General features: G+C 33.8%; 1 protein-coding gene across 4 annotated transcripts in view; it reads left to right on the forward strand.

Moving 5' to 3' along the window:
- STRN3 (striatin 3) overlaps positions 1-13,237 on the forward strand; it is a 134,299-nt gene that overhangs the window by 100,873 nt on the left and 20,189 nt on the right. For 2 of the 4 annotated variants that reach the window (XM_003260722.4, XM_030804282.1), the window contains one exon: positions 7,913-8,053. The exons of the other annotated variants lie outside the window; for them this stretch is intronic. In XM_003260722.4, coding sequence (XP_003260770.1) covers positions 7,913-8,053 — 141 coding nt within the window. The remainder of the gene's footprint in view (positions 1-7,912; positions 8,054-13,237) is intronic. 4 annotated transcript variants of the gene reach the window in all.

Consider the following 13,237-nt stretch of genomic DNA (forward strand, 5'->3'; position numbering starts at 1 on the left):
ATATTTTATTTTGAAAAATTTTTTTTAGAGATGGGGTTTCTCTGTATTGCCCAAGCTGGTCTCGAACTCTTGGCCTCAGGCCATTCTTCCACCTCAGCTTTTCAGAGTGTTAAGATTATAGGCATGAGCCACCGTGCTTGGCCTTGTTTTTTTTTAATTGGACCTTAGTGCACACAATATTATAATTTGCCTACTGCCATCATAGAAAACATCATTTTATGTCAACAAATAATTCTTTTATATATGTTTGTGTTTTTTTTTTCTTTCTAAACAACAGAGAGGAACTCAGTACATGAAATGGATGAAAGTGGACTTCTTCGATTGAATCAGTACTTGGAGACCCCAAATTCATAACTTAAGGCTTTCATGTCTCAATAACATCTTACTATCTAGATAGGTATTCTGTTATTCAGTCCATTCCACTTTAATTTTGATTTCATATCTATTTTTTCAAAAAAATGAATTTTGCTTATATAATCATAAAAATAACACATGCTTGTTATTCAGATAATATAAGACGTATATAGGAATATAAAGAAAAACTAAAAATCACCTGCAATCCTACCACTCAGAGACTATTTATTTGGCACATATTCATCCATCTTTTCTTAAAAGTCTTTATACGTAAAACCTTCTTTTTAATATTTTAACTAGAATATTATTGTTGTAATTTAACTCATTATTTCTTAGTGTTTCATAGTCATTTAAAATATAATTTTTGTGGATTTAACTTAGCTTCCGTTAGTTAAACCTATAGATTTGTTTCTAATTTTTAAACATTTTTGTAAATATTACTGTCTTTGAGGCTACTAATGTAAGCAGATACAGGGATAAGGTTTCTAGCAAAGTGTCTCAGGAAAGAGAATTCAGAAATAAATTATGTTTCTTTTTTATACTTCCTTTATGAAGGTTTATAAATTAAAAACTTTTCACTCTTTAATACAGAATTCAGTGTGAAAATGTTGGCTCTGAATCCTTGCTGTGAAATTAGAGTTTAAGAAAATGAAAACTTTTTTTTTTTTTCTGTTTATGGATCACAAACTTCTAATCTTAATTCAAATAGTTCATCATGTTAATACCAAGATAATAATTTTACATGAAAAGGTAATTCATAAATTTCTCAGAATTTTTATTATCTAGTCCATATTATTATTCTGATGTTCTCCTTATGTAGCTTTGTACAAGTTAGAATAATTCATTATCTGTATAGCCTTTTGATTTCTTTAAAAAAAAGTTTGCTTATAAATGACACATAATTATAAATATGGGACACAGTGTGACATTTTAATACATTTAAACATTGAATAATAAAAATCAGAGTAGTTAGCGTATTCATCATTTCTTTGTGGTTACAACACTCATATCCTTTTTTTCTAGCTATCTTGAAATATAGAATACATTATCATTAGCTATAGTCACCCTACTGTGTAATCGAACCAGAACTTATTCTGCCTATGTAAATGTAAATTTGTATACATTTACCAACCTTGATTTTTTTTCTTTATTCCAGAATTTGTTAATAAGTCACACCTACTGAATTAGCATAAGCTTCTACAGATTTTTCACTGCAGCTTCTTAGAGGGAAGAAAACTATTTGCTAACTTTACCATATGGAATCAGCAGACGTAATCCAGTCTTTTTTCTTTTTCTTTTCTTTTTTTTTGGAAAGAAAAGAGAAAAATGGCAAGAATGCTGACTTCTTAACTTTGTTAAGACCCATTCAAGATTTGACTTTTAAATGGAAAGGCTTCTAAAATCAAGTGCTAAGTTAAAGTTTCTGTGTCTTCCAACTTGTTCACTCCATCTCACCCTTCTTTTTTTTACCCCCTGCCTGCGCCCTCCCCCCGGCAAGAGGAAAAGGGGTTAAAAGTGACAGCCTTGTCTTGGAATGTAGACCCACTTCAATATTTCTTTCTTACTAAGTGAGATATACAATATAATTGAGATGTACTTTATCTTATTAATACTCTAAGAGTCAGTACCTTGAAACTAAGAAACTAAAGAGGCTTGATGCAGTTATTTTCATCTCAGGCTTCAAAGGGTTAAGCTTTCTTTTCCTTTTAACTTTTTATTTTGACATAATTTCTGACTTAAGAAAATTTTGTGAGAATAGTACAGAGAATTCAATATATTTTTCGCCCAGATTACCCACCAAATGTTAACACTTTACCACACTTGCTTTTCCCTTTCCTTTCTGTAAATATATTCTTTTTTATTTTGAGACAGGCTGTCACTCTGCTGCCCCGGATGGAGTACAGTAGCACATTGTAGCTCACTGCAACCTCAAACTCCTGGGCTCAAGCAATCTTTCCACTCCCTCCTCCCGAGTAGCTAGGACCACAGGTGTGCACCACTATGCCTGGCAAATTTTTACATTTTTTAATAGACAGGATCTCTGTATGTTGCCCAGGCGGATCTCAAACTCCTGGCCTCAAGTGATCATCTCACGTCAACCTCCAAAAGCAGTAAGATTTCAGGCATGAGGCTGGGTGCAGTGGTTCATGCCTGTAATCCCAGCACTTTGGGAGGCTGAGGCGGGCAGATCACCTGAGGTCAAGAGTTTGAGATCAGCCTGGCCAACATGGTGAGACCTTGTCTCTACTAAAAATACAAAAAAAATTATCTGGGCATGGTGGCTCACGCCTGTAGTCCCAGCTACTTGGGGAGGCTGAGGCAGGAGAATCGCTTGAACCCAGGAGACGGAGGTTGCAGTGAGCCAAGATAGCATCAATGCACTCCAACCTGGGCGACAGAGGGAGACCATCTCAAAAAAGAAAAAAAACATTTCAGGCATGAGCCACCGTACCTGGCCATGTATTTTTTTTTTTTTTTTGAGTAGTTCAGAAAACTAAGTTGTAGACATGTTGCTCTTTAAATATATTAGTATATATTTAAACAAAGATATTCTCGTGTATGACCACAGTACAGTCATGAAAATCAAGAAGTAAGCCTTGATGCAATACTAATGTCTAAGCTAAAACTCAGTTTTCTTTCACTTTTTAATAATTTCTATGTTTTCTGTAATTTGGGAGGAGCTTGAATTAATCTTTTGTAAAAATGTTGGGCTGGTAGCATTTTTCTAACTTTTTAAGGTCTCCATTTGTACTGTATTTTATATCTTAGTAAAAACATAAATCAGTGATTAAAAATTACAGTGTAAACGAAGCATCTGAAATATGGAGGCTTTAGTTACAATATGAGAGAGCAGCAAAAAATCTTTTAAGGCTTTCTTTGATATTTGTTACTCCTATTCAACATGGACAATTTAAACTGTGGATTATAATAATGTATTTTCCTTTGATAGGAGCTGTTATTCTTATAGCCTGTTGTTACTCTTAAGCTATGTTATACCTATAAAATTTAAACTTACCAAGAAAAGATTATTTCATTTCCTTTCTTGAAAAGATGTATAGGCTTTCCCCATTTTAAAAATTCATATTTTGGGAATATGTATGTTTGCATTCCTGGTTCTTAGTGAGTGGACTTATCTTAATTTTCCTAATTATTCTTGTTTATCTTAACTTTTCTGTCTTTTCTATATATGGAATATGATTTTTTTGCCATTTCCCTTCTCTCCTTTACTGGTGTTGCAGAATTACTATGCACCTTCTGGCCTGATTATCAATACATTTGAAAAGGGGAAAGTCTTGTAACTTTTTCAACATTTCTTTTAAAATAAATCGTAAGTGAGCTCCCCCAAGTCATTTTCTAATTTTTATTTTTAAAGTTTTGTATTAATATTTGTCATTTACTATTCCAGATCCAAGAAAACATGTTGTCACCAGGAAATACAGTTTTTTAAAGTGTGACTTGAAGCCAAATATCCAAAATTAGGTATTTGAATACATTTAAGAAGAACTTACTCTTAAGTAGGCTTTTAAAAACACCTTTGCTCATACTACAAATTATCTGTTACGATTAAGCTACTTCCGTTTAGCACATAGTACTAATTCGAAGAGCCCACAAAATAGTTATATTCTCTATCCTCCCTCAAAGACAAAAACAAAATCATTTCATAGCAAAGAGATGTTATTTTCAACTAGACATGTGGTTTTATGTTTCTGGCTTTAATTTCACTCTTTAAAAACAAACATTCATGTCCTTTAACTCAGGATTTTTTTCTTTCTTTTCAAGAAAATAACTTAGGTATTTTGCCTGGGATCAGAATGTATCAGATTGATACTCTTTAATCAGTGCACTTTTTAAAACCGAAGAGTCACTTTGCAGCTGAAGTTATTTTTTCTTATTATTGTGATCTCATATTTATTTAAGACAACAGTTGTCTTAAATAAATTAAATAAAGCTGTGAAAGCTTTAATTATGATAGAAAATAGAACAGATATAGCAAACATGACTTAACTAAATTTTCGTGCTAAAATAAGCTTATCTTTTCCAGATTGTTTGCCTGCTAACAGTTAAGCTTCAGAATATAAAAGTTGATCAACAAAGGGAGGGCTCATTTGAGAAAGGGAAAATGTTAGATTTGTTCAAAAGTACTATTTTACTTACAGTTATAGAGGGCATAGTAAGATAAATTTCATGGCATGAGTATGTGTGTTTGAGCGGAATTTGAAAACGTAACAGTAGTCTGTAGTTTGGCTTACACGTGGCATAATTAGTATGTTTTTCATTGTGTCAGTCTAGAGGATTATGCATTTATATAGGACTTTGTATTTGTTAAGAGGTGTTAAGAGGTAGGTGGGTTGTATTCATAGTAGTAGAAAAGTTTTTCTAGCTGGGCACGGTGGCTCATGCCTGCAATCCTAGCACTTTGGGATGCTTAGGAGAGAGGATTGCTTGACCCCAGGAGCTCAATATCAGACTAGGCAGCATGGTGAGACCATCTCTACAAAAATAAAAAATACAAAAATTAGCTGAGTGTAGTAGTGCATGCCTGTGGTCCCAGCTACTCTGGAGACTGAGGTAGGTGGATTGCCTGAGCCTAAGAGTTCAAGACCAGCCTGGACAACATGGTGAGACCCTGTCTCTACAAAATTTTTTTAAAAATTAGCCAAGCTTGATGATACATGCCTGTGGTCCCAGCAGGCTGAGGTGGGAGGATCACTTGAATCCAGGAGGTCAAGAGCCAAGGAGCTCAAGGCTGTAGAGAGCCGTGTTCGTGTGACTGCATTCTAGCCTGGTGACAGGGCAAGACCTTGTCTCAAAAATAATAATAAAAATTTAAAAATAAAGTTTTTCTTGCTATAAGAATTAGAAAAAGTATTTGTACTTCTATAAATTTCAGTTTTTATTAGTGCTTAATGTGCCTTCAAATATGCCTTTAAATATTGGTATTAATATTGTCTAGTATCCTGTTATACTACTACAGTTTTCTCATTCCTGATAAGACTTCAGGTTTTTTATTTGAAATTGTTTTGTTGCATTTATTTAGAGTATTGGATAGGTTTAGAAAGAAAACGAAGACATTAAATTTGCAGTTGAAAGATGCTCTGCACAATAGAGTAAAGACTACTACTAAATGAAATCTGCTTTCATCTTTTGGCAGCTTTTGAGAAACTAGGATTATGAGCAGGGAAGTTTCATCATTTCCTCAACTTGGCACTGTGTCACACTGAAGCTATCTGGCTATAGTATGTAAATAATATTATATTATTTGGGATCCTCAGTTTGAACAGTAGCTTCCATAATATCTCCTAATTTCTTTCCCTTTTGTATCTCCCAGTTCATGTGTACAGGAAGATTTTGACTTTACATTATCTGTAACTAAACTTTGTCAAGCCTTTATTATGTTTCACATTAACTATCACATAAATTATTTACAAGGTAGTATTTAATAAAGTCATTTTATGTTACACACAAATAAGAACATTGAAAGATCAACAAAAGCTTTACAGAAGAGATGGAACTGGTGTGGAGGAATGGGTAGAATTTGGATAGGCTGAGGTGCATGTTAGAAGATAAGGAAGTGTGTGTGTGTGTGTGTGTGTGTGTGTGTGTGTGTGTGTGTGTATGTATAGAAAGCCTTCTCACCTTTCTGAGAATGAGTGAGGACAAATATGACAAAATACTGCAGAAGTAACCCCGGTGAACACTGAAACTATATGGAAACTGCTTTGACTGGAAAATGAAGGGAGTTTGTATTGTGGATCATTAAAAAATAAGATGGGGTAGAAAAAATAGGATCAGATCATGAAGCACATGAAACGGTTAAGTACATAATTTTAGTTAACTTTGATCCAAAGAGTGTGGAAGTGCTACTTGTGGTTTCTGAGTGAAGGGAGATATAATAAATGTGATAATTTTGGAAAATTAATTTAGTTGTATATAAATGTGATTGAAGGTAAATGGAGCTCAGAGATAGAAAAACCAATTAGGAGTCTGTTGTAATTCATAAGATTGAAAGCCTTGATTAAAGTCAATAGATAAACTTGGAGAATACTTTAAAGGAAGATTCTTTTTTAAAGTCAGCCCCCACCGCTTTATAATTTTACAAGTTGAAGAAGAGTTAAGATGTGGTTGCAAAATTTTAGGAAGCAAAATTAAATAAACAGTGGTGGTAGTCATTTAAGTGGGAAGGTTACAAAAGGGAGCTATTTTGTGAGAAAGGATAATGTTTATATTCTTCTACGTTGAATGTAACTGGTGGTTGGACATCCAGTAGACAGTTTTTTGTTTATTGGAGAATTTGTTTACAGTCATTTCTCTGTGGGGGGGAGGGGATCCTCAGGTAACACTGAGTTTCTTCGTTATTATTAGTTAGGAAATTCAGACTACATAACATATTACCTAATCCAGAAGTAGAGTTGTTTAAGCATTTCTAAGAAATTAGGAATTACTGTAAAATAGGACCAATAAATGTATGAAAGTCCACCTATTTCCACTAAGTTTTACCATCTAATTGCCTGGCATTTTGTTAAGGATACATAGATGCGTAATAGTTCTTAGAGTTACTTACACTCAAATAGCCACAGTGAACTTAATATGTAGCAGTCGAATTCTTCCATTAATGTTGATGTTAGTAAATATAAGGTCATAATGTTTGACCTTGGACTTACGTATTTTATTTTTTTAAACTTATGTAGATTATAAAGCATTGTCTTTTCAAAGTATTTTTTTCTGACATTCTTAAAACTTGTTTTCTTTGAAAATACATGGTTCAAAATAAATAATTCTGCTATTTCTAAAGTTCAGAGTTAAAGAACATTCCACAATGCTACAGAAGCTTTTGAGTTTTATATATTTTGGCCTGAATTATCCAGGCAACAGCCAAAATTCTTCCCTTATATTTATGGCTTATGACAGTGCTGACTTTTCATATCATTATGAGAAACTCAGAGATGTATCTCATGGATAAATCAGGTTTTTCAGATTTGGGAAAAATGAAAAAAATTTTTGAAAGAAATTGGGATTGATTTGTTAATGACAAATTTGTACTAACATGGCAGGAAAATATCCATGGAAACACCAGGTAAAGTTAATTGTTTGTTGCACCCTCATAAAAATTACTTGTACTTACTCCTTTGTTAAGTTTTTAAAACAGTGAATTATGTTGAAAAGCCCTTGTTTTATTCTTTACACTGGTAAATGTTAATCTTAAACACCAAAATTTTCCTTTGTTTTAATGATACCTTCTGTGTCTGTGAGCTTACAGAACTTTAAAGAACTCTCTAAAATATTCTATGGAGATATATATATATATATCTTTAGAGATATATATGTAATATATATATGTATCTTTATATATATCTCTCTCTCCACAGAAATAGTAAATATTTAAACTCAATGTGTTTTGGGGGATGGTATGGAAAATGGAAGACATCTTTAGTTTTCTGATATTTTAATAACTGGGACTTCTTAATAGTCTGTTTTGTTAATAAGTTGGTTTTAAAGGCTGCTGGAAAGTCAAGCGGTAGCCATTAAATGAACCTCTACTGCTGACATTAATTTACAGGGGCCAACAGGACAAAACTCTACGACATGATAGCTGATCTGGGAGATGATGAGCTGCCCCACATCCCTTCAGGAATCATTAATCAGTCTAGGTCAGCCTCTACTAGAATGACTGATCATGAAGGTGCAAGAGCAGAGGAAGGTACAAAATTTAGCTACCATGTTTATTTACATTTCAGAAGACCTTAAATCCAAATCACATCTTAATGCAACTAGGCTACTGTTTAAAATGCTGATGATCATTTTATATGATCTTTAGAGAAGGTGTTGGGCAAGCTCTTGATGTAATTAATTTAGGGATTTTGACATTTCTGGTTTCTATTTCTTCATATTTTATTTTTGTTTTTAATGTGAGGAGTTGTTGTTTCCATCATAGGTGAATTCAGAGTCTTTTCTTAAATCTAATTTTAACTACAGATCCAGTAATGGGAAAATAGTAATTTATAAAAACAAACTTAAAATAATACATATGGAAAAAACTACTCATTTTGTCTTATTGCTTAAATTTAGCAACTAATAATAATTACCACTTACTAGAAGACAACTATGGTGCCAGGCATTGCGCTTGGAACCTTTTTTTTTTTTAATCTTTTTTGTTCCTTGAGACGGAGTCTCACTCTGTCGCCCAGGCTGGAGTGCAGTGGCATGATCTCGGCTCACTGCAACCTCTGCCTCCTGGGGTCAAGCGAGTCTCCTGCCTCAGCCTCCCAAGTAGCTGGGACTATAGGTGCACACCACCATGCCTGGCCAATTTTTTGTATTTTTAGTAGAGACAGAATATTACCATGTTGGCCAGGCTGGTCTCGAACTCCTGACCTCAAGTGATCTGCCGACCTTGGCTCCCAAGGCACTGGGATTACAGGTGTGAGCCACAGTGCCCAATCTGTTACTTTAAATATATATTACTTCAAAAAATATATGTAACTGTTACCTAAATTAATCATTTGAGAATAAGGCAGCATCATTATTCTTTAACTTGGTAGCAAGTATATTCTACCTAGTAATGAATTTTATAAAATTTGCCTAAACCAGAAATGTGTAGGAAATGAAAGTACTACTTAAACATTTTTTCCAAAATTGATTTTAGCCGAAGATATATAGGTATACTTGAATCATGTATAACTCTAAGTCTAGATACTTACAAGTATTGAATCTGAATTTTAAACGAAAGAGTATTGTGATATATGAGATACAGTTATTTGGCATATGTAGTAAATTTAATTGATGTTATTGCCTTTGCTGTGTAAAGAAGATTTGTTTGATGTCTCAGTCAAAAAATTTTAAATGCATCTTGTTCCCTTTTAAGATTTCCCTAGTGGCACAGTTTCCTTACAATTAAATAATTTTGCATTTTTTCCCTCTCATAATTTACCATTTACTTCACTCACCTTAAAAAAAAATCACTAAAATAACAAAATCATTCAAAACAAAATGAATGAAAAATAAAATAGTGTCTTAATTTTTTCAGATCTCATTTCCACTATTGAGATATATTCCTGTTTTACTTTAGAAGTATTTTCTAAAATACACATAGCAACTCCTTTTTTTTTTATTTTATGCATTTAGCGGTGATTTTGCCTTGTTTTTGGTCTGTTTTGCCAAATATGCGTAGTACAACTTGCTAAAATTTTTGTAATTAATGTACATTTAAACTGCAGGTTTTGCAGTTTAAGGCAAAGCCATGTTAGCAGTGTGGACCCTTTTAAATGTTTCAAACCAATGACTTACGGAAAAAGCCAGTCAAGGCACACTCTACACAAAAACCAACTTAGAGCTCTGTATGTGTGTTTGTTTATGTGTTATGTGTGTGTTTTAAAGAAAGAATATAGGTCAGTGATCTGTTTCTTGATGCTGGTAGGAGGGCGAGGGGAGAGATTTGATAAGTGTGAACTTCATTACAGTTTTTGAAGTATCAATCTTACTAGAATTTGTTACTTAAAGAGATGTGAGTTTGACTTCAAGCTAAGAAGGCAGCTTTGGAGTACATATCTCCTTATTTTCAGTGGCAGTCCCCAACTTCCTTCTTTACTTTTGAAGTCTGTGTCCTACCTCATTTTATAAAGAACAAATGTCTGTTTTCTGGGAGTGGTACTTCAACATTACAATCTTCTAGACTATTGCTGCTAAAGACTTGAGACCTACCATGTTGCCACTGGTATAAATGGAATCTGTTACCTGGACTAAGTTCTTGGGAAAAAGAGTTCAATATGCGAGCTACAGGTTTCCTTCATCATAAGTGTCCATCAAAAGGAAGATTAGTTATAAAAGTCTGAAAAAGACCTTGTATTTTATAGACCCATTATACTAGTATTGTTATATTATTTGATGAAATCTCTTAGGCCTCCTAAATTTCCATCATTAAATTAAAAACTAGGGCAGGCATAGTAGCTCATGCCTGTAATTCCAGCACTTTGGGAGCCCAAGGCAGGAGGATCACTTGAGCCCAGGAATTCAAGACCAGCCTGGGCAACATAGCAAAACTCTGCCTGGGCAACATAGTAAAACTCTGTCTCTATTACAAAAAAAAATGATATTAAAACTACTTTTTTTAGGCTGGGCGTGGTGGCTCACACCTGTAATCCCAGCACTTTGGGAGGCCGAGGCGGGTGGATCACGAGGTCAGGAGATCGAGACTATCCTGGCTAACACGGTGAAACCCTGTCTCTACTAAAAATACAAAAAAATTAGCTGGGCATGGTGGCGGGCACCTGTAGTCCCAGCTACTCGGGAGGCTGAGGCAGGAGAATAGCGTGAACCCGGGAGGCGGAGCTTGCAGTGAGCCGAGATTGTGCCACTGCACTCCAGCCAGGGCGACAGAGCAAGACTTCAAAAAAAAAATAAAAACAAAAAAACTACTTGTTTAAATAATTATATTTTTCTTTGAATTACTAATGACATTTTTATATTATGGGTAATTATATTACCATTAATAAAATGAATTTTTAGGATAGAAATTAATTCCCTCTGCAGGGAAAAAGGGCAAACAAATGAGTAGCTGCTGTGATTACCATATGCCACAGTGATGGGTAATATGGAAAGCAGAGGTAATAGTGTAAAAGAATTTTTGCACATATATGTGTAAATACTGATGAAGTAGAATAGCTTGCAATATCTACATAAATGTCATAAAACATATGTGTGTATATAGAGAAAAGGACAGAAATGTGGTCATATGATTAATTAGAAATGAGTATAACACTAATTTTTTGTTAAGTACAATTAATCCAAAACTCAAGTAAAACTAATGTCCAGACACTTCCCTTCACATGCTCCTAAATTGGTCAGTGGCTGATCAGAGATAGTCTTGCAAAATCATTTGTTATGTTCAAGTTATTTTATTGGGCTTTTGAGATTTGTGTCAGTGAATGTTTGTATAATTGTGAGTGGGAGGAACTGTGGCATTTTGTTCTGACTTTTCTTAGAAACAAATTCCCTGAGCTTAAAGTAAAAATATTTCTTTGTCTAGAGAAAAATGCTTTGAGTAAATATTATCTAATGACTTTTATATAATTATCCTTAAGCATAAGTTTAAATTGTTGATTTTATAGTTTTTAGCTGCTTCTGGTATTGCCAATAACTGCATACTAATAATTGGTAGGAAAAGATCAAAAGATCAATGCTACAGATTATTCAGATTCAATAAGTGTCATCATTGAAAGATTAACTAAATACTACTTAATATCTCTATATATTTTGTCAGGTGCTTTCAGATTCATTTTAGATCAAGTAACTGAATCAGAGCTGCATTTTAGAGTCCTATTTGAGTCAGATTATATAGCTTACTTTGATAGGATAAAATAACAAGATATTCTAAGTAAAGTTGAATTTTATTTTGCCATAGTATATATATGAATTGTGTCTTCTCAGAGTTATTTCCAGTAGTGTTAGTGATGACTGTCAAGTTTCATTACACCTGTTGTGTTTCCTATAGCATATTTATATCATTTTTCATGGGAATTTTTTTTAAATTGATAATCAGCTTTTTTGTATAATGTTTTCCTTTTAAATTTGCTCATGAATTTTAAGTGTGTTTTGATATAGAGTTCGTATTATGATTTGAGCATTTCTCCCTTGTTATCTTAATGTTAAAATTTTGCTTTCAAAGCATATTTGAAATGGTATTGAAGGTTGTTGCTTAAACTATGACTGTTACAACAAAATATTTAGATAATAGTCATTCAATTATGGCAGAGTTTAATTGGTCAGTAGTATGTATAGAAAGGAAAACACATTTTAAATAATTGGAACTGCTAATATTAACACGAAAAGCTGTAATAATGCACATGATATAGTTGAGAAAACTAAGTGAAGCTCAACCTGAGTTTAGTTTGAAATTGAAATGGCAGATCTGATCAGAAATTAAAGCTCTGTGGTAAGATTACTTGCTTCATTTTAGGATGTCATGGTAACTAGAATGGGACATTAAAATAAAAGTCATAGTCAAAGCTTTAAAGCTGGAAGACAGGCTGGGCGCGGTGGCTCACGCCTGTAATCCCAGCACTTTGGGAGGCCGAGGTGGGCGGATCACTTGAGGTCAGGAGTTCAAGACCAGCCTGGCCAACATGGTGAAAGCCCTTCTCTACTAAAAACAGAAAAATTAGCCGGGCGTGGTGGCGGGCACCTGTAATCCCAGCTACTTGGGAGACTGAGACAGGAGAATTGCTTGAACCTAGGAGGCGGAGGTTGCAGTGAGCTGAGATCGCACCACTGCACTCCAGCCTGGGTGACAGAGCAAGACTGTGTCTCTAAATAAATAAATAAATAAATAAATAAATAAAGCTGGAAGACATTCTGAAGATCACATGGATTAACCTTTTATAGAAAGGAAACTGACATTGTTGGTGGAAGAACTTTTTCGTAGACCATTGCTGTTACTGAAGGAATCTGAACAATTAAAGCTTCATTCTAGTGAACTGATAGAGTATATAGCTGACTGTAAACCATTTACATTTCAATGTTTGTACTAGTTTTTATCAGGAACTAGGATGCCTAGTACTTCTTTAGAAAGCAGAAGGACTTAGCGACAACCTATTAACATTTAAAAAATACTGTATGACTACTTTGAGGTCTTTGAGGTCCATGGTAGAAGTTTCCCCCCATGAATGCAAAAATTGATATTTAACTCTATTATTTAATCAACATTTGTCCTATTTCTTATTTAACATGTAAACTATAGTTATAATTGTATTGAAGTGATAAGAGATTTAGACAGACAAAGCTTTTTTGCCCCAACTTCCACCCCAGAATAATAAATCTAGTGCACATTTTATTTGTGGACAGTTACTACACCACAGTTCCAACACATTTGTTTAACACTGCTTAGTAA

Source organism: Nomascus leucogenys, chromosome 22a, assembly GCF_006542625.1.
Source record: "Nomascus leucogenys isolate Asia chromosome 22a, Asia_NLE_v1, whole genome shotgun sequence".
Lineage (NCBI taxonomy): Eukaryota > Metazoa > Chordata > Mammalia > Primates > Hylobatidae > Nomascus > Nomascus leucogenys.